Source organism: Argopecten irradians, chromosome 6 (assembly GCF_041381155.1).
Source record: "Argopecten irradians isolate NY chromosome 6, Ai_NY, whole genome shotgun sequence".
Lineage (NCBI taxonomy): Eukaryota > Metazoa > Mollusca > Bivalvia > Pectinida > Pectinidae > Argopecten > Argopecten irradians.
Genome location: NC_091139.1, coordinates 37052450 through 37079913, shown reverse-complemented (window position 1 = coordinate 37079913; position 27464 = coordinate 37052450). Strand labels below are relative to the sequence as shown.

The 27464-nt window shown below is 37.3% G+C and overlaps 1 protein-coding gene across 1 annotated transcript in view; it reads right to left on the bottom strand.

Annotated features, from left to right (window-relative positions):
- Positions 1-27464, bottom strand: part of LOC138326501 (ciliogenesis and planar polarity effector 1-like) — a 53789-nt gene that overhangs the window by 7939 nt on the left and 18386 nt on the right. The window contains exons 12-33 of the mRNA XM_069272599.1: positions 26648-26722; positions 25795-25994; positions 25362-25527; positions 24553-24778; positions 22875-23002; positions 22208-22434; positions 21609-21779; positions 20974-21204; positions 19011-20548; positions 18633-18728; positions 18062-18332; positions 16869-17750; positions 16339-16509; positions 15605-15839; positions 14765-14883; positions 14487-14598; positions 14054-14196; positions 13618-13904; positions 12876-13020; positions 12453-12724; positions 3832-3972; positions 3452-3581 (exon numbers count right to left, since the gene is read on the bottom strand). Coding sequence (XP_069128700.1) covers positions 3452-3581; positions 3832-3972; positions 12453-12724; positions 12876-13020; positions 13618-13904; positions 14054-14196; positions 14487-14598; positions 14765-14883; positions 15605-15839; positions 16339-16509; positions 16869-17750; positions 18062-18332; positions 18633-18728; positions 19011-20548; positions 20974-21204; positions 21609-21779; positions 22208-22434; positions 22875-23002; positions 24553-24778; positions 25362-25527; positions 25795-25994; positions 26648-26722 — 5966 coding nt within the window. The remainder of the gene's footprint in view (positions 1-3451; positions 3582-3831; positions 3973-12452; positions 12725-12875; positions 13021-13617; positions 13905-14053; positions 14197-14486; positions 14599-14764; positions 14884-15604; positions 15840-16338; positions 16510-16868; positions 17751-18061; positions 18333-18632; positions 18729-19010; positions 20549-20973; positions 21205-21608; positions 21780-22207; positions 22435-22874; positions 23003-24552; positions 24779-25361; positions 25528-25794; positions 25995-26647; positions 26723-27464) is intronic.

Sequence of the window (27464 nt, the reverse complement as noted above, 5' to 3'; positions counted from 1 at the left end):
TTGTAATAAAATAAAACGTCGATCATATGGATGTTAGCAGGAATTCACACTACTATTTTGTCATTTACCGGGTATTTTGCACAAGGTAAGCACCTACATATACAGAGATCCATACACTGTATCTGCATATGGCAATATATGTTTTTGACAAATTTCAATATGTCATAATACAGTTAAATCACTACTTACATAGTTGCAGAGGTATACCTAGATTTTTGTAGCCAATATAGTATATGATAAGTAACGATTTTTGTAAACACTCACCCATAGCCTAAAGCTGGGTAGTGACAAACCAATCTAGAAACTGGCCTGGTTCTGAATGGTTTAAAATGTATTTTTTAATTATTATTTTTCTCTTCAAATCTCGGTTATACAGCTCGGCACAGAGAACCAATTATTTACGTAAGTAGACACACAATAAGACTCTGTTGTCCAAGAGGGGATGACGAGCAGTTCAGGTAAATTGATAGCGCTTTCATTCCAAGTCTTGTTTTATGGTGTAATTTTTCTCATCATCCAGTAATATAAAGAGAAAAGTAGGCACAGAGAGCCTAAGTTCTAATCCAAGGATACAGCTTCTTCATAATGGAGTGACGCTACATCCAGGTTGTTTGTCGACAACCATCAGGCAATTCATTGAGGCAAAGATCAGCAAAACGAAAGAAGAAACTTTAACGATAGTTTTCACGGATGCTTCTCCCATCAAGGAGTCTCCAAATACAAAAAGACAGTCGTTTTCTTACAAATCAGACAACACAACCATTTGTAATCCTCTGTCATGAACGAGCTAGAACCCAAATGTGCTTGAACATGAACAACCACGCATAAAAGCACTTTTCCAAATGAATTTTCATGCCATAGATGTGAGTATCTTCTAATGAATGCCCTGCCTTAAATAATTTTTCATACATTAGTGTGTGTAATACATTGAGAATGCAAGTATTTTTGATTACGCATAATTAAGGAAATGGAAAAAAATTGCATCTCTCATGACCAGTTGCAAGTTTACATCATTAGAATAGTATAAATATGAGCAGGTCCGATCTTGTTAGCAAATGGCAATGATTCAATACATATGACGTCTCTTGATTTACATTGGTAAAGAAAATCACATGTCCTTATTTCAAATTATCAATTATCAATAAACGCCTTACCACATTTACACTATTAAAGTGCTCTGAACAAAGAAAAGGAACAGCAAGGTCCTATCCTTTCTAAAATTTTTAGCACATATAATTTCATGATGTCACTATCTGTAACCAAAAACTCCGTGTCCACAGGTGGAAAGCTTAAATATTCCTATGGACGGCGACGTTAATGAAATAGGATGACCTATAATAAAATTGATATCGTTACAACAAGAACCCATTCTAGAGTATCTTATCCCTCCATCTGTTGTTTTAAGTAATTACATTACACAGAAAACTGCGAAATGCGATATTTAAACACCACAATTTCTTTATAAAAGAACTATCCACCAGCGTAACTCAAACTATTCCTATGAACCAGGTGAGCTTACACTGTCACCACGTTTGCGTGTTTGGCACGAATTTCTACTTAGCAATGTTTATAATCTGCGGTAGAGTATTGACACCTTTATAACAGATACGTTTTTTATTAATAAATCAGGCTTGATGCGTGCATACGTAGTTAACAATTAATTGCGTCTGTTGAGTGAGACTTGCGGGTTACCTGAAATTCAGTGGTTCACTATCGTAATGACATGTAGAAACACAATACGAACTCATTTATTTAATTACCACTTTTAAACCGACCTTTCACTAACACTACACTAATTTGCATCATGTAATACAAAATGACTATTCAAGAAAAAATATAAGTACACCGAGATGGTTAAAAACAAAACAACTTTTGTATCTTACTCTTACGTCGTGTATTTGAAGTACCCATTAAAGATAAAAAACACGAAGGACATTGTCATTTCTGCTTTCATAACTAATACGATGTGCCAATTTTCTCATCAAGTATGAACAATACAACAATATTAAATAAATTTTCCGGATGTATAGATATCATCAAACTAATACAATTAGAAAAAAAATACTTTTTTTGTCCCCACATACCGAAAATCCCTCGGCAGGGACAATTATTTACTATAATATTAATAATTACGGTAGTAAAATCGTGGCCATTTAGCCTAAATCTTGTTACCCAATCACCGTGTTATGATTTTACATAAATAAACACTTCTAGAAGCCTGTCCATTCAAATGTTGGTACTGTCGAGAATGATAATAACGACATACTTTTGCCACTAGCGATCGCTACCAGACTGATTTGCAAATTATGTGTCCTCACCTACATTTTTTTTCAATTGTAGACGTTCATAGCAATCTTTATATATTTATTTTCATGAGGTTCTTCCATTTGTTGATCTTTGGAATATGGTGACATTATTGTTTGTAGTTCCATAATGTGTCGTGGGCTGTTGAAACTATACTCTAAGTATAGAAAAGCAATTTAATGAATACCATAGAAGTTCTCCCGATTTAACCAAGCTAAATGAATCTAAATTTAAAAGGCAGCATATTTGTTGCTTTTTTTGAGTAGCTGTTGTCTGGTAGCTGGGATAAGCTGTTGCTGTGGCTATCTAGAAGAGGCAAGAGAAAAAATCTGTTGCATTGGAGTAGGCAATCTGTTGGCAATGAGAGCTGTCAAGTCGCATTGCCAAATGAAATTAGTGGGTCATCCTTCAAAGGGCCGTAGCATACTGGAAAAGTAGCACATACAAGTTCTTTTCAGTAAAAAACACCTTGCAGTCAAATATTTTCATATTTTCGAGGCGAGATCTGCCCTTATGTCTAAGCAAAGGTGGCAGATCGACCTCGAAAATTCAACAATATTTTTTTTATACACAGGGGTGTGTGTAAGTAAGCTCACATGGCGTCATAAATACATGCTGCGTACCTGCGGCGCCGTATGTTGACTATTACGTGATACAGAATGTGACAAGGTTGAGATATCCCAGTTCAAATCACTTAGACCGAAAGTAGAATCTATAAGTCCATACAGTTAGACTGTCTTTTTGAGACCTATAATTTAACGACTTTAAGTAATTCGTTATTCCTACATACATAAGTCTATAAGGAACAAGTGTTAAAGAAAACTGTTGATATATACTTTCCTTGACCCATATCATTTTATATATGTTCTATATTGATACATTTTGTACAGTAATTATAGATAATACGCATTTAGTCCTTTTTTTATACACACTGATATACCAATCGTGCAAGTAAAGGTTGTTTACAGCGCAACCATGTTCGCTAGCAAGTTCCACGTGCATCTTGTCATCCTGCCAGTGTCTGATCACAATAGTTTATACTGTTTGTAAAGGCTCCAAACAAATACAATATTAAAACTTTGGAGTTTTGGTATCGCCTCATCTTTGTTGATGCCACATAAATCAACAGACTAGGAGAAATACTAACACAGCAGATTTCTTCCTTCCTCTCTTCATCATCTTCCTCCTTCCCTACCTTCCCCTTGTCACCCATTTTCTCCAGTATCTCAAGACTTTTCTGTAGGAGATCCCGGTCAGGAGACTGCCCACTCCTTGCACTATAACAGTACAGATAGATTCATGAAAGATCAATCTTTGACTTTTTCTTGGATCTGTTGAGATTGAACCTTAACTTAGCTGACCCATTCCAAATGATCCCCTATGGGTATACAGAGACAGGAGGCTGAGGACCCAATGATCCTAAACTACAGTGGTCTTGTATTAACTCCACATATCGATCAACACAATCAGCACCTACCAGTAAGAGAAGATAACTACATTGTATACAAATACAGAATAAATGCTGACCTCATTTTGACTCTCCTAGCAAATTCCTGGGCCTCCTTTGGAGTGTAACCTGCATCCTCCAGGTCAATCTCTCCACGTTGGACCATATCTCCGATGATGTCACTGATTCCGGACAGACCCGACACCCCAACCAGATCAGGACTAAGAATAGATAGAAATATTACAACATTTTAACTAAATTGGTTTATTTATGTCTAATGGCTTTTTCATGCACAATATGATTTTGTGTTTTACTAAAGTCACAAATTAAAGTTCTAATGAATCCTAGTCCTAAAACTGATACAATTATAAGGTGATTATGGTTTCCATTTACTTGCAAAACACTCCAAAATAAACAAATCAACTTTGCATTCAAATGAACAGTTACTTATTTTTATAAATTGAAATATTTATGAAATCTCACTCAACAAAAATCTCAATCTGATTAAAATATAGATCCTTATAACCACTTTGTTATATAAAGGATCTGACAATATCCCATAGGGGGTCACGTCCAGATAACCTTTATACCACGTGGTCTTCATATAAGATACATTTTCTACACCTTGTCACATCCATTGAAAACTATATTTCGTCCCAATATACATATACCATAAGCTTTATTGTGCTCTTTGGGCGAGATGACTACGTAAACTAATATAATTCTGACAGTTTTTTCAAACTATTTCGTCCCTGAAATCCACTGTCAAAATTTTGCAAGTAGCAATTTGATTGGCCATTTCCAAAGGTCACCTGAACATGACCCTTAATGGGATTTTCTCAGATCCTCTTATCAAACGTAGTGATAATAAGAATCTGTATTTTAATCAGATTGCAACAATCTTAAAATTATGGTGCGCTATTACAGTCACTTATTATAAAGTCCCTATGTTTTTCTCAGGTCACTCATTAAAAATAATATACAGTGGACCCTCGATAATCCGGACACCTTCGTTCCCAGTCTAAACCGTCCATATTACGAGTTTTCCGGACTGCCGAATTACGTGTTCTTAGTCAATTAAATTGTCACGTACGAGTTACTTCCCTTTACCTTATAATCGATGATGGGCTTTTATGTAATATACGTGTATTATAATAAATACTTCGTTTGTTATGTTTTATAGGTGTTTTTTTATATTATTACGTTAACAATATTAAATAAACGTATTTCTTTTTCAAAATACAAAACCGAAAGTCATCGTTAATTGTATACTATGTGTGCATATAGCCACGTATCCCACTCTTGATCTGTCGTACGGCAAATTATGTTTCAAAATGCCTAATCAAGGATCAATATCACCTACGTTCTTTGCATAAAAAAACTAAGATTACAAATAATTGTGAACATTTTAAGAACTAATATAATTGTTATTTTGTATATTGTGTGTTTGCTTTCTGACTTACAGACATGTGTAACAACCACACGCCCGTTCATGTCTACCTTCTTGCACATTGTCACACACGTGTAAATGACATGTGCCGTAGCCTTTGTTATGTATGACACTAAATACATGTAGTTATGAGATAAGGGAGATAACTCCTATAGTTTTTTTTATCAATACATCCTATAAAGTTCACATAATTAATTTAGGTTATAGAACTTTCTAGAATATCATCATCGTATAAACAAATATGTTTGTAAACATGTTGATTATAAGTAGAGATCAAGAATGATCTATTTCCAGAAAGTTCTGTGTGTTTATTTGTTTACTGTTTTTAGTTAGATATTTCTGGAAGTAGAAGGTTCTCCAATATTCTTGAATTAGGGTTTAGTTATATATACTCCAACTGTCCAAAGCTAATCAGAACTGTAATGAGACCTGTAATAAGACATATCAAGAATTGTACAGCGTCATATAAGATTCTATTGGGAGAGCTATTGTGACTTTATCTGTGGATTATTACAACACTTTGTGTGGATTTATTCATATTGCCTGGAACTTTACAAATCATCGGTGGACATTCAATTTCCTTGTGGATTTGTGATTATTGTTAATTTGAAACCTGGAAGGATCAAGGATTATACCAGGACATTCGCATACAGATAAGTAACACTTTAAATCATCGTACTAGTCTTGTACCACCACCAATTACTTTAGATATTGTAAACCATCTCTGTATAATATTGTATATATAATTAAATTGTGTTTTGAATTTAGCTGCTGGTTTCTCCTTTCTGTTATTCGTTAGTGTAACAGAAATTGGGGGCTCTTGTCCGAGATCGATATTTTATTTGTGAAATCTAACTTGGAAAAATTAATTAAGAAATTTGCAAAATTTGTGTACAAACTTGGAGTTTACATTTGAAACCAACAGCTAGATAAACATGACTTCTATGCAGGTAGAACAGTTTGTTAAAGCGCCATCCCTGGAAGTTCTTTTGCAAGTTGGTAAGAAGGATTTACTGTTATTGGGTAAACATTTAGGCCTTACTATCAAAACTAATTTGAGGAAAGCTGAAATTAGGAATGTAATTATAAGATATTTTGTTGACAATGGCAAATTTGACTCTAGTGCATTAGATAGTATAGAGGAAACAGTCAGTTCAGAAATTCAAATTAGACAAATGGAACTTGAACATGAAATGAAACTAAGACAAATGGAAATAGAGAAGGAAATGAAAGAGATGGAGTTAAGAGAAAAAGAAAAAGACAAAGAAAGAGAGTTAAGAGCAAAAGAAATTGAAAGAGAATTAAAAGAAAAAGAGATCGAGAGAGATCAGATGTTAGAACTAGAGAAGCAGAAAATTCAAGCTGAAACAGAACTTAGAATGAAAGAATTAGAGCTAGCTTCTCAAGACAGTTCAAGTAATCTAACTTTTAGGGGTTTACAAGGAAACAAAGGTTTTGATGTCAGTAGAAATATTAGGTTAGTTCCTCCTTTTCAAGAGAAAGAAGTTGACAAGTATTTTCTGCATTTTGAGAAAATAGCTGACAGTATGAAATGGCCTGAAGATAAGCTTACAATGCTTCTTCAGAGTGTCTTGATTGGTAAAGCTAGAGACATTTATTCTTCTTTGTCTGTAGATGAGATTTCAAATTACCAAGTAGTCAAGAAAGCTATTTTGAAAGCTTATGAGTTAGTTCCTGAGGCTTACCGCCAGAAATTTCGAAACTCGAGAAAGAGAGATGAACAAACTCATGTAGAATTTGCCAGAGAAAAAGAACAATTATTTAATAGGTGGTGTGATTCTAAAGAAATTGATGACGATTTTGGTAAATTGAGGCAATTATTGTTGATAGAGGAGTTTAAACGTTGTGTCCACATAAACATAAAAACTCACTTAGATGAGAGAAAAGTTGAAACACTGAGTGAAGCAGCTACAATGGCTGATGATTACGCTCTCACCCACAAAGGCTCATTTGTTAAAAACAGTTCTCAAGACAAAAACAGTACCACAGGTACTAGTAAATTTGGTCAGCCTAGGAACCCAACCTTTAGTGGCCCTTCCAACGACAAACCTAAATTAGGTGACAAGACTAAGTCTGATTCTAAAACAGATCATAGGGCAGGTGTGGGGTCTCCTTCTGATCCTGTTTGTAATTACTGCAAGAAAGTAGGGCATGTTATGTCTGAATGTTATTCCCTCCAGCGTAAGGAGCAAAGGCGTAAACAGTCAGTTCCTTCTGTGTTAGCTATGTCAAAGCCTAGTCAGAAACTTAGTAATATTGTGGAAGATTCTAAAGTGTCTGTTGAGATTAAGAGCTCAGAGTCTGATAGTGTCTTGGAGAAGTACTCTCCCTTCATTTCTGAAGGTTTTGTTTCACTTACTAGTGATATCACCAACTTGAAACCTGTGAAGATTTTGAGAGATACTGGGGCTTCTCATTCTTTAATATTAGATGGTGTAGTGCCTTTGTCTGAGGAGACCTCATCTGGTAGTAGCGTTTTGCTTCAAGGTGTAGAGTTAGGTTTTGTTAATGTGCCTCTCCATTGTGTTTATTTAAAGTCAGACTTGGTTACTGGGCCTGTCACCATTGGTGTTAGACCGGAACTTCCGATAGAGGGCGTGTCGCTCATTTTAGGCAATGACTTGGCTGGAGAGAAAGTTAGGGTAGATCCCTTAGTGTCCAGTATTCCAGATAAAACAGGTGATGCTGAGACTATTCAACAGGAATTTCCTGGTATTTTCCCTTCTTGTGCTGTAACTCGTTCAATGGGTAAGAAGGTTTCTGATGTTGCAGTAGTTGAGGATCATTATAGTCCAGGGTTAGGTGACACTTTCTTGGCTCATGATATAGAGGATGTCGGGAGCAAGTGTGATCTTTTAAGCAATCCTGTAGACTTTGATAGTGATAGAGTTGTTCCTAACAAGGGTACTTCTTTGTCTGACATGATGAGTAAATCATCTTTGTCTAGAGAGGAGCTTATAGTAGAACAGGAGAAAGATCCTGAAATCTCCTTATTGTGTAATCGGGCTTTGAGTGAGGAAGAGGCTGAGAAAGTCCCGGTTTGTTACTTCCGTCAGTCAGGTGTGTTGATGCGCAAGTGGCGCCCCCCTGATGTGTCTCCCGAGGAAGACTGGAAGGTTGTCAATCAAATAGTTGTCCCACCGAGGTATAGGCAAGATATTCTAAGTTTGTCTCATGACGTACCTATGGCAGGGCATCTAGGTGTGACCAAGACTTATAACAGGATCTTAGATCACTTCTTTTGGCCCAAGTTGAAACGGGATGTGGCTGATTTTTGTAGGTCTTGTCATACTTGTCAGGTGGTAGGGAAACCTAATCAGAAAATCCCTGTTGCACCTTTGCACCCCATTCCAGCATTTGAGGAACCATTTAGTAGAGTCATTATAGACTGTGTAGGTCCTCTACCCAAAACTAAGTCTGGGAATGAGTATCTTTTAACTATTATGTGTGCTTCCACACGCTTTCCTGAAGCCATTCCACTCAGGAATATTAAAGCCCCTAACATAGTCAAGGCTTTGGTTAAATTCTTTACATTGGTTGGTCTTCCAAAAGCTGTCCAATCGGACCAAGGTTCGAATTTCATGTCTGGTATTTTTCAACAAGTCATGTACCAGCTCCAGATCAAGCAGTATAAGTCTAGTGCTTATCATCCAGAGTCTCAGGGTGCTTTAGAACGTTTTCATCAGACATTGAAGAATATGATGAGATCTTATTGTTTTGAAAACAAAAGAGACTGGGACAAAGGTATACACATGTTGTTGTTTAGCGTTAGAGAATCTGTACAAGAATCTCTTGGCTTCAGTCCCTTTGAACTTGTGTTTGGACACACTGTACGTGGTCCTTTGAAAATTTTGAATGACAAAATTTTGGACGAAGATTCTAAAGTGAATCTCTTAGATTATGTGTGTAACTTTAAGCAAAGGTTGACAAGGGCATGTGAATTGGCAAAAGAAAATTTGGCCCTTACTCAAACCAAAATGAAAACATGGTATGATAAAGATGCCCGTGCAAGAAGTTTTGATCCAGGTGACAAAATTTTGGCTTTATTACCAATACCGAGTCAGCCTTTGCAAGCTAGATATTTTGGACCTTATGTTGTTGAGAAAAAGGTCGATGATGTTAACTACATTGTACAAACTCCAGGGAGGCGCAAGAAAACTCAATTATGTCATGTTAATATGCTTAAGAAATATGTAGATAGAGAAGAGAGCAAGACCTCTCAACCTATTGCTACTTTGGCCTCTGTACCATCACAAAGTGAAAGTACAGCTGATATTTGTAAATTAGACTTAGATGGTGGTGTACAAGATGTAGGTTTAGACTGTGGTGTTAAGTTAAGGAATTCAGATGTGCTCGCGAACTTGGACAAGAAACTATGTCATCTATCGGAAAAGGAACGCAATGAACTTAAAGATTTGATACTTGAGTATAAACATTTGTTTCTGGATACACCAGGCAAAACAGATGCTATCTATCACGACGTGGATGTAGGCGATGCGCCACCTGTCAAGCAACATCCTTACCGTGTCAATCCTTTGAAAGAAGAACACTTAAAGAAAGAAATTCAATACATGCTGGACAATGATATTATTGAACCAAGCAAAAGTGAATGGAGCTCTCCATGTGTTCTGGTACCAAAGCCAGACAAGACATACCGGTTCTGTACTGACTTCAGAAAAGTAAACTCTGTCAGTAAAACAGACTCTTATCCAATTCCAAGGATTGACTCGTGTATTGACAAAGTTGGCAAAGCCAAGTACGTAAGCAAGTTTGACCTGTTGAAAGGATATTGGCAGGTGCCATTAACAGAAAGAGCTAAAGAAGTGTCGGCATTTGTAACCTCACAAGGTTTGTACCAGTACAAAGTTATGCCGTTTGGTATGAAGAATGCCCCGGCAACATTTCAACGTCTTCTTAACAGCGTGATATCAGACCTGGAAGGCTGTGATGGATACATCGATGACGTCATCAACTACCACGACACGTGGGAAGACCATCTACGCGGGATTTGTGAATTCTTCGAAAGACTCACTACCATGAAATTGACTGTAAACTTATTGAAATGCGAATTTTGTCATGCAACTGTTGAATTTTTAGGCCATGTTGTAGGACAGGGGCAGGTTAAACCTGTTCAGGCCAAAGTAGAATCAATTATAGATTTTCCAACTCCTGGAGGCAAGAGAGAGCTGATGAGATTTCTTGGTATGGCTGGATACTACAGAAAATTTTGTCAAAATTTCTCTGTTATAGCAGCTCCACTTACTGTTTGTTAAAGAAAAATGTCAAATTTGTCTGGTCAGACGAATGTAAGTCTGCCTTTGAGAAATTGAAAGCCATACTATCAAACTCACCGTTCTGACTCCTCCAGATTTTAATAAACTGTTTAAAACTGTTTGTTGACGCCAGCGATGTAGGTGTTGGTGCTGTTTTGATGATGCAAGAAGGTACTGAAAAAATTGACCATCCAATTTGTTATTTCTCGAAAAAGTTTGACAAACACCAGAGAAATTATTCCACCATTGAGAAAGAATGTTTAGCGTTGATTTTGGCCTTGAACCAATTTGATGTATATCTCTGCACTACAGTTGTGCCTGTGTTGGTCTTCACCAACCACAACCCTTTGACATTCATTGGGAAAATGAAAAAACAAAAATCAAAGAATTCTCAGGTGGAGTTTGACTTTGCAAGAGTACAATCTTGACATCAAACATATCAAAGGGAAAGACAATATTCTGGCTGATGCTTTATCAAGGATTTAAATATGACTTAATATGTCAAGAAAGTTTCCTTTTCAAGAAAACTTTCTTTTCTTTAAGGAGGGGTGTGTTATGTATGACACTAAATACATGTAGTTATGAGATAAGGGAGATAACTCCTATAGTTTTTTTTATCAATACATCCTATAAAGTTCACATAATTAATTTAGGTTATAGAACTTTCTAGAATATCATCATCGTATAAACAAATATGTTTGTAAACATGTTGATTATAAGTAGAGATCTAGAATGATCTATTTCCAGAAAGTTCTGTGTGTTTATTTGTTTACTGTTTTTAGTTAGATATTTCTGGAAGTAGAAGGTTCTCCAATATTCTTGAATTAGGGTTTAGTTATATATACTCCAACTGTCCAAAGCTAATCAGAACTGTAATGAGACCTGTAATAAGACATATCAAGAATTGTACAGCGTCATATAAGATTCTATTGGGAGAGCTATTGTGACTTTATCTGTGGATTATTACAACACTTTGTGTGGATTTATTCATATTGCCTGGAACTTTACAAATCATCGGTGGACATTCAATTTCCTTGTGGATTTGTGATTATTGTTAATTTGAAACCTGGAAGGATCAAGGATTATACCAGGACATTCGCATACAGATAAGTAACACTTTAAATCATCGTACTAGTCTTGTACCACCACCAATTACTTTAGATATTGTAAACCATCTCTGTATAATATTGTATATATAATTAAATTGTGTTTTGAATTTAGCTGCTGGTTTCTCCTTTCTGTTATTCGTTAATGTAACACCTTTATATCTTATACTATAGACGATAAATTCGAATAGATTCACATACAATTAAAATACTTATTAATTTTGTGAGTATTATCTCACGTTATTGTATCCGAAACTCAGAGCCATATATTCTGCATGCGAAACCAGTAAGGTATCGACAGCATACGTAACCGTACCCAAACATGTTTAAAAGCCTGTGGCTAAAAATGTATTGTGTATCTCAATTACAACACTGAAGTTTGATCTCCTATAGAAAACCAATGAACTGTTACATAACTGCATGTACCTGTGTGAAAGGTGTTCAGGTAAACACCCATGGCTATGACCTGGCAGCAGTCGTTATGACAACACACACTAGTGTCATTTGGCAGTGTGTATTTAACACGACTGTAGCTGGCCTTGGATTTTCTCGGCACGTGGCGACAAAAAATTGTCCTGATTAATGCGGGAATTTATTAACGAAAATTACATTTCGTTCCCAAAATGGAGTTCCGGATTCGGAATCCGAATTTCCGGACTAGTGAGTATAAATTATGTTACAGAAATCCCTTCCCTGACATTTTCGTGCGGTCCACTGTATTAGTACAGAAAAATAAATGAAGTATTATCCAGTTTAGTCTTCAGTCACATTATTAATCATCAATGAATGTAAACATTCCCAATTTTTTTTTTTTGATATAACATTAAAAACCTGTATGTTTGTATATATACCTCTGTCCTCGTCGACTCCTTTCTGTGAGAGCTGTTGACCTTGCCGAGCGAGCTGTTGTCTCTGGTGACCTGTATGACATTTTAGGCCCTGGACTATGACTAGAAGATCGGGCTGTTGGCTCTGGTGACCGATGAGATACTTTAGGTCCCGGACTGCGACTCCGGGAACTGGCCTTTTCTGACCTAGCACTAGCTTTACCGGTGGGAGATAGACTTCTGTCCCTGTCCTGGGGCTCTTCAGCCTCCACCAAATTATCTAAGGTATCCAGCATCTACAAACATAACACAGTATGAATACAGATATCTTAACACTGATTATCAGTTAACTGTTATATCTGTAGAGGCTTTAAAACTAAGTCATCAATAGACAAACATGTCTCCAGCTAACCCCCATTTTATAAACACCATGAACAGTCTACTAACCATGTGCGTTGTCTGGAAATCCCTTTCGATTTTCGTGGACATCTGGTCGATGGCCAGTGCCTGACTGTTCATGTCACGCAGACGCTGTATTATTCCAGCTCGCGTATCCACCACACTGTCGCGCGGCATGACTGCCACAGACACCCTGAAACAGCCAATAACCAACAGTAAAATCTTTATACTTAAGGAATGTTTTTTATTTGCTGTAGCTGCAACAAAGCAAATTCACCTTGAGATAATTATATTACTGCTTGTTGCGTATAGCAAGAATACCTCACTGCTTAAGCTTGGAAGGGTGGTGAAGCTACCAGCAGTCATCAACATGGAGTCAACAGATTGTACTAAGACCTCAAAATCTTATTTGCCTTTTCTCAATAAGGCCACGCTCATCTTACCTGGTAGGATAAGATTTATTTTCCTGTCTTCCAGATTCCCTTATTGAAATTTCCTGATAAACTCTTTTACACTTTTCAATGATATGCCATGTATTCCATGATTCATTATCTGAAGAACTGGTCAATATAGGACAGATAGGCCTTATCAGGGATTCTGGCAAAATCATCATGTCGTGTAATATTGAAAAAAATAAACTATGGGCTTGAACCGGTTCATCAGGTGACAATGTAATACAAGTGTAAATATAAACACATATGGGTGAATTTTGAAAGCAGACCTTCACCACAATCACAAGAGGGATATAGAGAGAGGATTAACGTTGTCACATTTTATAATCCAGTCTTACCTTTCTCCAGTGGGTCTACCATGCTGCTGAAACATGCTAACTGTGACCGCGTCCTGTTTGAAGGGTCGTACTGGTGCCCGTGGCTCCAAAGCTTCTCTCAGAGATGATTCGAGATTTCCAAAATCCTGATCTTGCCGACGACCTCTGGCAGACAGAGTTTCTGAGGTTGGACGTAAACTTAAATCTTCCTGAACCTTTTCCTCATCCCTGATGGCTCGGAGATCTTTGAGGACAGCAGCTGCATCCAGGTCTACCACATTGAGGTAGGAACGACCTTTAGGCTTAGCCTGCAGGGGAAATTACAAAGATTTGGATTATATTTCTCAGTCACAAAGTTGATGTCTACTTCTTGATTATTGTTTAAAAATTTTCTACAAAATATCACAACAAAAATTAATGTAAAGATGAAATAGAAGACTGAATGCTGTTATTGTACCTGCTTGCCATCAGGCGCTACGTCTGACATTGGCTGGTTCTCTCCGTCACCGAATCGCAGCCCCATATAGATGTCTGGAGGAAGGGCTGTACCCTGTCGCGCCCTGTTGTACTCTACTATCGCTTCCTGGATCGGGTCAACACCTGGTTTAGTAAAACACTCAAGTTTTATTTCATATCAAATTCTTATTTTATCTTACAAGGTATTTTACTGTCTAAGAATCAGATACCCCAATAAATTCACAATGAACTGATCTAAATAACAGAATTTATAGAGTCCAAATGATCTTCATACAGAGGACAGAAACATTTGATTTTTAAGTAATAGTCATTTTCTTTCATAGACATTTCCATAACATCATCTTTAGGCATTTTGCAATTCTTGATTATCATATTTAAAAAAAACACATTAATTTGATATCTTATTATGATACCTGTATCCTTGGTGATAGATGTAGCGGCCTCGGCTGTCCTGACACTCTCAAATGCTTCGTCAGCATCTGTACCCATGTCAGCATACTCTGTGGTGTTGGTCGAGAAGTCAACCTGATAAAATAAAATAACACACAATTACCTTCACTGGCTCAGCAATGGTTTTCACTGAAGAGGTATTATTCATTTAGTTTCCAAGTTTTTGTTTTAAAAATCAACATTTTGGAGCTTTGTGAGTAATTTATGTTTGTGAGTATTACAAGGTTACAATCTAACTGACCTTTTTACGTTTTTGTCGCTGCTTTTTAAGGATCATGGCAGTTCTGTACTGTATCCTGGCATTAGTGTCAGCCTCAGGACCCAATTTCTCATCAAGGTCAAGGTAATTGTCAAAGGACCCTGGATGCCAGAAATCACGTGATCATCACATGATGGAATTAGACATTTAAACTATAAGGTGAATGAATTTTCCTTACCACAGAAGAAAATGAATTTCAAGTAAAAATGGCAGGTGACATAGTTCTTTGGAAGCATAATTCGCTGACAGATTATCTGATAACTATAATCATACTATGCTCCAGTATTTATGTAAGGCTACTGACCTTAACACATATTAAATAGAATAACCTAGTTTACTTTCTGTAAATAGTTTGCTGACCAACTTTAATATCAGGATTTAATAATACGAACATTAAACGTTATTAACTCAAACTTGTTGCATTTGAATACCATGTATGATTTGAAAGATTCGCCATCTAGGCTTTTCACTTTTTATTCTAGTAGGTAGCAAATAAACTTGAATACACAAAGTTTTATCATGGTTCTGCCAACTTAAGATAACAAGGTTTGACTGTTTAAATATTACCTACCAGGTAGTCTATATCCTCTGATGAAATTGACAAATCACTAGTGACTTTCCATTTTGCATTGTGTATGCTACAATGTTTGCTCAGATATTGAATAGAAACACATGCATGTGCAAGTCAGTTTTCATTGCCTATATACTGCCTGGAGATCGGTCAATACTAACATACTGAAGTACCAATGACCATGGAGTTCTATAATATCTTTGCATATAATAAATACATGTACTTTATAATGTTCTAAATTGAAAACTAACCTGGTTGAATAGCATAGCCGTCGTGAACTTTTTCAGACTCCTCTTCTTCCTCTAAGGTTTCATCTATATCCTCACCAGTCTCGGCCAAATCTGTACTCTCCTCTACCTCGTCCTCAGCCTCCGTGCTCCCATCGCAGGGAGTCCTTGGTGTTACAGACTTCCTTGGTGTTACAGACTTCCTCGGTGTGACTGACCTTGGGGTGGTGGATCTAGGGGTCACTGCCTTCCTTGGGGTCTGATAAATTTGCAAAAACAATTGTCATCATAATAAATCCAAATTAAAACAAAAATTAACCAAATGACCCTGGTCGATAACAGGACAAACCAAATCTTTCCAAATTGTGTTTCAAATTTTTTCTAATTTTATTTCTAATTAGTTTGTAATTTATGGATAGGTATTGGAAATGATCAACAGTAAAACATGTCTATAACGAACATGCTAAAAATGAATTCATGATTATGATTAGTACGTGTTGCATCCCATCAAAGTTTCTATGATATGTTTATAATATGTGTATAACAAACTATGATTATAACAAGGTGATTTCGTTGGCCCCAGAAGTTTGTTATAACAATGTTTTACTGTATTATGTTCAAACCTAGACACTGCCTCAAATAGAACTTGAAAACATAACCTATAGGTGGAGACTGGGAGGTCTAAACATGGTAAACCTATATAGCTAACAGCTATCACATCATTATTCAGTATTTAAATATATATATATTCAACTTACAATATATTCAGATTCTGTAGGAGATTCGGACCGTACAATTCTAGTTTTCTGTTTTTTCTTCCTCACTGTAGCTTCCTCTTCCTTTCGTTCTTTCAGCTCCTGATGCTTCAGATTTATGTGAAGAAGATTTTCACCAAATCTCTGTTTCTCTAACTCTTCTAAATTTTCAACCTAGAATAAAGAAGTTCAGTCAATACTAAACATTTTGGCTCAAATAATACATGAAAACTACATTTCTGCAATGTATGCATTTAAGATATTTTTATTGAAATATCTTAATATTTTCACAGAAATTGAACAAAGCACATTCATTCTTGCACAATTGGCATTTTTTTTCACATTGTTAATGCAACAAGTATTTTGGTTGTAATAATCAAGCATTATGTGGCCAACTCAAGTGCATTCTGTTTAATCAGAGCTCCCTTGGCTTCACTCTAGTAGCAAAATACCATGGTACATGTACTTTGTATGAATCATTGATTAAGCAACAACATAACTTTTACCTACAATACATAATGAATGAGATTTACCTGTTGTCTGTGGAATTCTCGTGCATGTTTCTGTTTGGCCATCTCCTGTTGGTGCCTCTCTTGTTCACTGCCCAAAATCAGATGAGGAGCCAATAGCCGTCCAAAGGTAGGCTCTGGACGGGGCCCCAGGAAGGGTTTAGTTTCATTTGGCATCTTTAACAGCGGAATACCTATGGACTGGTCAGTGTTCTGTTGGTCAATGTAGCCTTCATATTGAGGTGGGGGTCCATATGGGGGAAGCTGTTCACCAGGAAATCGATTAACTCCAGGGAACAATCGAGATGGAGCATGTGCTCCGTACACATTAAGGAGAGGGATATTGATGTTCTCCGGTGGTTTTTCTGCATACTCATCGTCTTTTTCCTTCCAGGCTTGAGACGGAATCCTTGGAAGTCGTACCTGTTCATCATGTAGATCCCTTTCCGCTGGAATCCGTAAAAACTTTGGTATGAAATGGATAGGTTCACTGCTCTGTTGTTGGGAGTGCTGTACATTAATGTTTTCTTTAACTTCCATTTTTCTCTCTCTGGTAGATCGGTCAAGGGTTTCTTTCCTTTTAGGTGACCTGCTCCCCGACCTGGCTCGAGACTGACCAGTGGTGCCTTGTAAATCCCTTAGTTCTGTCAGGGCACCTCTAACAGACCCCTTCTTTCCTGAACTTGGCCTTCCCGTATGGTCAAGCTCTTCTATCCTCATGGTACTACGGTCAAGACTGTTACCCCTGGACTGTCTCAGAGGGCTTGTCGCTCGGTTTTCTGTTGTGCGCTTACGGGGTGGGGACTGGGATTGAGGTCTACGAGGGTATCTCCGAGGGGGTGGGGACTGAGAATAATCTTGGTCATCTAGAGCACCCATCATAGCCAGCATGTTTGTGTGTTGTACCTACATATAGACAGATTATCAATGAGGTATACCTGACCTATCCCATGTAAACAAATCTGAAATCCTCCATTGATTTAAAATCAAATCTTAATTCATGAATTTTTTTCTTTATCACCAGTATTCATGTTTTAATACACTAAGTACATGTACATTCCATTAGTTCTTTTACATTGAAAACATTTAACAGATGTATGTTTCAAATTACAATAACTATGGAAACTGTATTTCAAATTCATATGCCTCAATTATTGGTTTACTATTTTACATCAACAGTCTATTCCTAAAATCTTACAGTACTGATTAATTCTTACCTCCATTATCCGCCATAGTTCTGACCTCACAATGCCCTGTAACTGTGAAGCAATATCGCCGCCCAACTCTCCATGGTGATGACCTTTAGATGACCTTGTCCGTGGCGACCCAGTATGGCGCATGGAGCGTTGAGATTTAGGTGTACTGGTGTTGGGGGAGCGTGGATTATATCTGTCTGGAGACTGGAAGTTGTGGATTCGGTTCAGGTAGGATAAGTTATGGTCAGGACTGGTGTGTCTGAGGGACCGACGCGACCTCTGGGGGTCAGTTCTGTAATGTTTAAAACATTTCACATCAAAGTCATGAAAAAGTAATTTAATTCACACATCTAATTGTAGACTTGTAGTGAAGAAAATTTTGCTTTATATAATACACTCAAATATGTAAACAAAGGTAAAGGTAGATTAGGAATGAAGAAAGACATTGAGGTTAAGCTATATCATGATTCTGTGTGTTTAATACTTCGGTATTCTTCGACTTTCATCAAGTACTACACAGGTGCATCTATCAGCATGATTTTAAATATGGATAAATATGGATAAAAAATTTAAATTATGAATAACTTCTCACCCTCGGATCATAGACAAAGTCTGACGCATTTCTGGTTCATATTCGTCTGTACCCAACGAGCTCACTTCAAGGGAACTGCTTTCTTCTTTAGTGTCACTGAAAAGCACATCAATGAATCTTTTATCTTAATCAAGCACAACATGACAATACCACAGCCTCCCAAAACATGCAGACACTCACACAAACAGCACATTGTATGCAGACCGTCAGTTAATGGACTTTCCAACAAATCAACTGTATCCTCCAGGAAAGGAATTCTGCATGCTTTACCATATTAAATAGATTTTTTTCCAATTTTCTATCAAAGATACATTACAAATGAAAGTATATAGGATATACAGTTTGTTCTAAAAGGAAGCAAGTTCATAATGGACTCACCCATCTAAAACTCTCTCGTATGCTGTGTGCACCTCCTCTGTTTCCAAATCATACTCGTTCTCTGTGTGGTGCGATGAGAAACTTCTCATACTGGAAGACATGCCAAGATCCTGTCTGACAGGTGACTTTTGACCTTTGCCCTTCCATGACCTTGTTGACCCTGTAGGTGCCTCTACCTGTTTGACATGTGTTTGCTGGATCAATGCTGCCTCTACTTCTGATCTGTTGGTCCTGACCGTGTCCTCTTCGATGACCGACAGATTCTGACCCTCAGAACTACGACCTGCCTTGGCAGTTTTTTTGGAAGGAGTATACTTGTTTTCAACCAACCAGAGACCCAATATAACTAGTGTAGGAGGAACATTAATCTTCATTGTCGGACGGAAGTCCAGATCCTTCTCCCTCTTCCAGTGAAGGCCAAGAGAATGATTTTTATTTCCCCAGTGCGAGAGCCAGTCTAGAAGATTCTGTAAGTGATGATACTTGGCTCCGAAATCCACGTCTAGTAATACTCTGGAGTCGTCTTTTGCAGCAGTGTCCTTGTACAGGGCATCTTCAGACTGTGCAAATTTGGATGCCAAGTCAGTCATGTTTCCTCGACCCTGTGGCGAGGACTGTCGTCTGCTACTTGGAGGTCCTGAGGAATTATCTGCCCCTGCATTAGGCTCCATTGCACTAACACTTCTGTAGAAACCTGGATTGACCTTTGACCCCTTATACTGTAGCACTGACTCACTCTGTGCACGTTTGACTGCTCTGTGAGGGGTTGTCATGGGAACCAGACACTGACGACCACGCATTGTCGTTCCCGACTTCTCATCCATATCATGAAATTGCCTGGCGCTAATTTCCTCTGAGAATGGCATTAACAAGGGCAAACACTTATGTTGGTCATTGTCAGTGTCTAAGATCTTTGTAAAGGAGATGTCAAAGAAATTGTCTAAAAACTCCAGATAGGACGTCTTCGTTTCAAATGGCCTACATCCTATGTGGAATCCATTTTTACTTTTATGGCCATTGCCTTTCAAGCTGTCAGTCTTGTTAATTTTACCAGACTTGTCATAAACAAATTCTTCAAATCGACCAAAGATTTTGGATTTCTTCTTCATCACTTTCATAACAACTTCACACTGCTTGAAGAAATACACAGATAGAATTTTCCCTCTAGGTGACACTTGTAGGAAGGTAACCGACTTCCTTCCTTCATTCTCATCATCATTGTTATCGATGGAAGTGTCGGGTCTGGCCGACTTCCCATCATCCTCAGGCTCTATAAATACACCTTGCCAAACAGCAAGCAACTTGTCAAGTTTCTCCTGAACTTCTGCATCCAAATTGTCCTGATCATAAAAGAACTCGGCCAGTATGTCGGCTGTGTCTTCGTTTGGAGGAAGCTCCAAGAGAAGGGAGAGCATGATTTTGTACACACATCCCTCGTCTGGTAGGAATCTACTGAATGTGGCCATGTGGACTGCCCACTGTAGGTTAGTAAAACACTCTTTTACCCAACTCTCTCCCTCCTTGGATTCCCAGCTTTCCTAAAACCAAATAAAGAGCTATATTAAATGCTGTAAAATACAATCAAACACATTTTTTCACATTTGTTTAAAGTTTAGAACAAACCTTTTTCAAATTGCAAGTATCTTGAAATATTTCTCTGCAATTTAAAGCTTCATATCAATGGAAAATGTGTATTGATATAACCAATATTGGTTTTCAACTTAAAAACACAATATTTTTTAAGAAACTAAATAACTTTGATTGTATGACAATATCCTTCACTAAATCAGAAGTATAGCATAATTCCAACAGAGGCACATCCATAAGTAAACAACAATTACAATAAGGTAGGAATCAAGCTTCACCACTGCCCATGCAAAAGTATGTTCCACAATAGCCTAAAGCATTAGCACCATAAATTAAATTTCAAACAAAACACAATTTCATAACTTCTGAAACTTACTCTCATATAATCCTCATACTTGACATCGTTCATGCGTTCCTCGCGCTGTCTCAGTAGTTTAGAAAGTCTGTCACGAGCATGAAGCATCCATAGAATGGTACAGAAATCACGGAAACTGTTAACGACCTGTCGTACGGATCTCTCCTTCTGCATCTTATTAAACCAAGACTTCTTTTGTTTGTACTTCTCTAAAACCTCCGGTAGTTCTAGGCACGGCCCCTCTGTTGTTGCCTACAAATCCAACACAACTTTTTTGAAATCTTCAACACAATCTAGATAAATACAGGATCTTAATTATACACTACACTTATTAAGATCAGAAAATGATCAGTAAGACATTATGTTCAGATGACTCCATTGATTACCATACAATGCCATTAGAACCAATCAGAAACCGTTTTTTGTCATTTCACTGCCAATTTACCATCATAACTTTCGAAATACGGTAAACAAATGTAGTCTGACACACATGTAAAATAGGGATTTCAGGTTTGTTTTACTTTTTATTACCCTGCAAACTATGAATATGCTTTTAATTTGTTAATTAAGATTTCAAACTTCGAGATAATCAGCTTTGAAATGCTAATTAGGTCTTATCTAATATATCTGTATGCTAATGTGTATAGATATCTCACCTTGAACTGCTGGGCTTTAGCCTGAGCCTTGGTCAGTTCCTGTATGTACCAGCGAGCCGACGGGAGAGAAACATGGGACGCCTCCATAATCACCAGGATTAGTTGTACCAAGGACGAGATTTGATATCTCAGTCTTCTCTCTCGCTGGGCTTCATGGGAACCTCCCGTCTCCTGTTCACAAATGTTTATAAGAATGTTTATAAGAATCGTCAGATTTTTTTCTTTCTAGTTTTACATGGTGTTCAAAAGTCAGAACCATGGTCATTTAAGAAATATGTTAGGGTTTATTGTTTATTGGTCCAGAAAAACCTTGGACATTCAACTCACACAGACACCACTCCATGTAGACATGAACACATGGCCCAAAGGACTAGTGGCAGAATATCAGCCACCTTTTAAACTAGTACTGGATAAAGTCTGAATAATGTTCCTGATAAGGGTACAGATTTATATCAATCCAAACAGGATTTATTGAGCATAATATTTACATAGGAAAAGGCATCCATACTCTCCAGTGGAAATTTAGTTACTGAACATTCTTATTATAACACTGAACCTTAATTGGTGTATGGATCTGTCATTTCAAATCTTATTGTTACCTTGTCAACCTCGGAGGGTTGTGGACAATACACAGGTGGCGCAGGCAGGTAGAAATCTTTAGGCACTATAGGGGAGAAGTTGGACACCACATGTTTGAGTCTGTCCACGAGGCTGGACAACAGCCATGGTACAGTCTCCACATTACTGATGATCCCGGCGGTCAGTATATCCTCGATGGTCCGTGTCAGCTGGACCAGGTTGGTCTCGTTATCAATGGGAATAAAGTCTGCAAGGACAACACAGATACTTAGTAAGTCATATAAGTTAGCTTGTATCTTAAATCAAGTTCTTTTAAGATATTAAACAAGAAATGTCAGCAAGACACAAGTCCAGAGATCAAGATATACTTATTACATTTCACTTCTAAATCTTCATATCATGATCTTTATATCAAAATGTTATGTAATAGTTCAGGGTTTACTGCCCTCAAGGAAAAACATCACATGGCTAAATTCACTGGATAATAATTCAGGGTTAACTGCCCTCAAGGAAAAACATCATGGCTAAATTCACTGGATAACAGGCTAATAAATACCTGTTGCAAAATGAATCACTGAAAAATGTCCATACTTTAGACAGATTTACCGCCCTTAAGGTCAACATCTACCTTAAAATGTATGAATAAATCATGATTTAAACCATTAAAAAGAGTGCTTGTAGTTGTACCTCGTTTGTCCTCCTGTTTGACGATGGCTCCAGTCTTTCGTTTGTCGAGATGGATCAGAGCCTCTAGCTTGCCCTGTAGTATGGCTGTGGGGCTGAGCTCTTCTGGAAGCATCAGGGGCCTCTTCTTCCTGGGAATCATAAATATAGGCATCCATGATATACCTGACAGAATTTTATTTTGTAAACATTATCTTTACACATTCAAACATTTCTGGATCTTAAGGATTTATTTTATTTAATCTATACACATTTGATGAGAATGTAACGAAGGAAATGTAATTGTCTAATAAATGTACACAATCTTCTACAGATCTGATCCACACTGTCTTCTATAGCCTAGTTTCTGGTATCAGATCCACACTTTCTTCTATAGTTTCTGGTATCAGATCCACACTTTCTTCTATAGTTTCTGGTATCAGATTCACACTTTCTTCTATAGTTTCTGGTATCAGATCCACACTGTCTTCTATAGTTTTCTGGTATCAGATCCACACTTTCTTCTATAGTTTCTGGTATCAGATCCACACTTTCTTCTATAGTTTCTGGTATCAGATCCACACTGTCTTCTATAGTTTCTGGTATCAGATCCACACTTTCTTCTATAGTTTCTGGTACCAGATCCACACTTTCTTCTATAGTTTCTGGTATTAGATCCACACTGTCTTCTATAGCCTAGTTTCTGGTATCAGATCCACACTGTCTTCTATAGTTTCTGGTATCAGATCCACACTGTCTTCTATAGTTTCTGGTATCAGATCCACACTTTCTTCTATAGTTTCTGGTATCAGATCCACACTGTCTTCTATAGCCTAGTTTCTGGTATCAGATCCACACTGTCTTCTATAGTTTCTGGTATCAGATCCACACTGTCTTCTATAGTTTCTGGTATCAGATCCACACTTTCTTCTATAGTTTCTGGTATCATATCCACACTTTCTTCTATAGTTTCTGGTATCAGATCCACACTGTCTTCTATAGTTTCTGGTATCAGATCCACACTTTCTGCTATAGTTTCTGGTATCAGATCCACACTTTCTTCTATAGTTTCTGGTATTAGATCCACACTGTCTTCTATAGCCTTGTTTCTGGTATCAGATCCACACTTTCTTCTATAGTTTCTGGTATCAGATCCACACTTTCTTCTATAGTTTCTGGTATTAGATCCACACTGTCTTCTATAGCCTAGTTTCTGGTATCAGATCCACACTTTCTTCTATAGTTTCTGGTATCAGATCCACACTTTCTTCTATAGTTTCTGGTATTAGATCCACACTGTCTTCTATAGCCTAGTTTCTGGTATCAGATCCACACTTTCTTCTATAGTTTCTGGTATCAGATCCACACTGTCTTCTATAGTTTCTGGTATCAGATCCACACTTTCTTCTATAGTTTCTGGTATCAGACCCACACTTTCTTCTACAGTTATATTTAGGCTATTATAACAATGTATATCTGTTTGGTTAAACTACGGCAGCTAGTATTATGAGCTTACAGTGACACAATCAAAATGTCGTAAATTAGCTTACGAACTCCCTCACTGTTTCCGCTACAAATTGAGCATGGAACTTTTGGATTAAAGTTCAACACAAAACAGATCAAGATGGCTAAAGTTACAATAAAGCCAAGTTCTATATGATATTACATCTAGTATTTACAATTCTATAATCAATCATCTTACTTTTTGTACAATCTTGGAGCCACAAAGTTGTGAGTAGTACATGCAACAGAGAGCAGGAATGCTGCCTTCCAGTCCCCCATTTTGTCTGCAAACCAGACCGCTTCGCACACGAGTCCACTAAGTAGGAGGTACTCGACGACTCGCTCTGTCGTCCAGGTCTGACTCAATCCCTCCTGGCGTACAAGGTTAGTGATATCCTCATGGTACTTAGGAATAATTCTGTTACCTGATAAGACAATGGAAAATCTTGTACAAAGTTTTGTATTTTCATAGATATTGATAATAGATTTTACTAAATACTTTACTAATGTGAAGTTATCTACTAGCAGTAATATAATCTTTTCAACTTGGATATCTTAAATTGCCAACTTTCAACTTCTTGGGAAATGGCAGCAAGGTTTAGGTGTACAGCAATTTTCCATCAAAATATGGGCTTGAATGTGCAGCCCACAAGGAACAGTTACCAAGCAAGGCAAATTTGACACTTACTGAGTTGTATGGGCCCCATGTGCATCACAGGCAGGGACTGAGGGTGTGTGGTCAGTATAGACAGTGACCACTATACTTACTGAGTTGTACGGGCCCCATGTGCATCACAGGCAGGGACTGAGGGTGTGTGGTCAGTATAGACAGTGACCACTATACTTACTGAGTTGTACGGGCGCCATGTGCATCACAGGCAGGGACTGAGGGTGTGTGGTCAGTATAGACAGTGACCACTATACTTACTGAGTTGTACGGGCGCCATGTGCATCACAGGCAGGGAATGAGGGTGTGTGGTCAGTATAAACAGTGACCACTATACTTACTGAGTTGTACGGGCCCCATGTGCATCACAGGCAGGGACTGAGGGTTGTGTGGAGGGAATACGTAGATGGTCTGATTGCTGAAGTAGGCGGCCATGAATCTGGCCAGCGTCTGTACCAACTGTCTGATGCAGCGATTACGTATACAGGGTACCATCTGGTTTCCATCCTGTTAAAGTAAGATGTTACAAAGAAATTGGAATATCCTATGTTGTCATTGTACTCATTTGAAAAACAGCTGACCATGACATGATAATAAAGAATATTAAAAAGATCTTGCCACACTCAAAACTTCTGTTTTGTGTCTCACCACTAAAAACAATTAAAGGTCACAAGGCCATGAGGGCACTACTGCTTATAAAGGCTCCATGATTCCATTGGCTATCTATTACATGATTTTATTAATTAGTATGCTAAATGATGTTAGATTACTTACCAAAGATTTCTTGAGAGAATGGGTTACAATGGTCATCATAAGAGACGGGTCATCCTGCTCGGACACAGCGGTGCTCACTTTGGCCTGGATTACCAGACTGTCCACAAAGTCCAGACCTCTGGCTAGCTGTCCCTTAATGATGTAGGTATAGAGGACGGAATGTAGGAGTCTGCTCATCTGCTGGACATCGTCAGGGTGGTCTTTAGGGATAAATAATATCTTAGTAGCTATCTCCCATTCAAAGAATCAATTTATATAACTAAGTAACTATGGAACAGTATTATCATAACAATTTCCCATTCAAAGAACAGTTTACGAAGGGAAGTAACTATGGAGAACATTTTTTTTATGCAAATTTTTTTTGTCCCCCAGACATGATAAGCATAAATGACTGTCAGGGTTGGGGTCTGGATTCAGCATTCGTACATAGCTGTCCCCTTGCAAGGGGCTCTCATTCAACTATGAGGAATAGTATGATATTCAGGATTCACTTCTTTTTATAGACCAATTCTTGTAATTCAGTAATGATCATAATAATCAAGAGTAACTTCTATCTATAAGTCTGATATTTAAATTATGTCATCATCATGATATGACAATACTTCCTTTGAAAATATGAGGAACAGTTCATATCCATATCAAATCTCTGTATTTTATATTTTATATCTTTAATTTATCTTTAAACTCATTACCCCCCATTATCGATATTTTGATACTAATTAATTCAGAATATTCTTTTTAGTAGTTGCATACCTGCCTTTTTCATTTGATAAAGATATTGAACATACACATTTACAGTGCATTATGGAACTGATAAACCACATGAGAATTATTGACATTCTATACGACTTACCTGACATTTGTGAGAGCTGGGCTATCCAGGAATCTATAGCCATAGTGTGTTCTCCATCCATACTGAGTCTATCTCCTGGAACAAAATTACAGCTCACATTTACAAGGTTATAAAGAATTTTATCAAAATATATTTCATTCTTACAAGTTAAGTATGACAATATAAACTAATGTTCTTTTGCACGAAGATTGAGAGACACTGAATTCAGACTGTCGGAACCATGAGAATTCAAAGAATGAACTTACCCTATTTGACTTTCAGTACAACTATTGAAATAACACTGCATGGTCCCCACATAATAAAACAGACATAAGTCCAAATTTAAATTAGCCTGCAGTTTAAACTTAGCCAAATTTATCATTACAAAAACTTGTGTCATTTCTTTATTAAAGTTAACATTACAACCACTTGTGTCATTTTTATATTAAAGTTAACATTACAAATAGTTGTGTCATTTTTTATGAGCTAGGTCTAAACTTAAAGTTGTATGGTCTATAACTTTCGCTCTTTTTGTCATAGTGAAAACAGTTTAAGTGTTATACATATTTTTCTCCGTCTGCCTGAGTTTTAAACTTTCTAATTTTACCATTTTTTATAAAGTTGCAGCACTGGAAGTATCTTTAATTATAAAAGTAAAAAATCTTATTAACGTGTACACGTGAAAAATAGGCTGGAAAGATGCCGAATCATTCCGAACTCTTCCGAACATCGTCGCGACAATCTCGAAGTAAAACGAGAGTTGTGAAACCAAGAGAAAATATCAACAATTTTTCATAAACAAAACATGTGGTCGACCTCATCAGACTCTATCTACAAA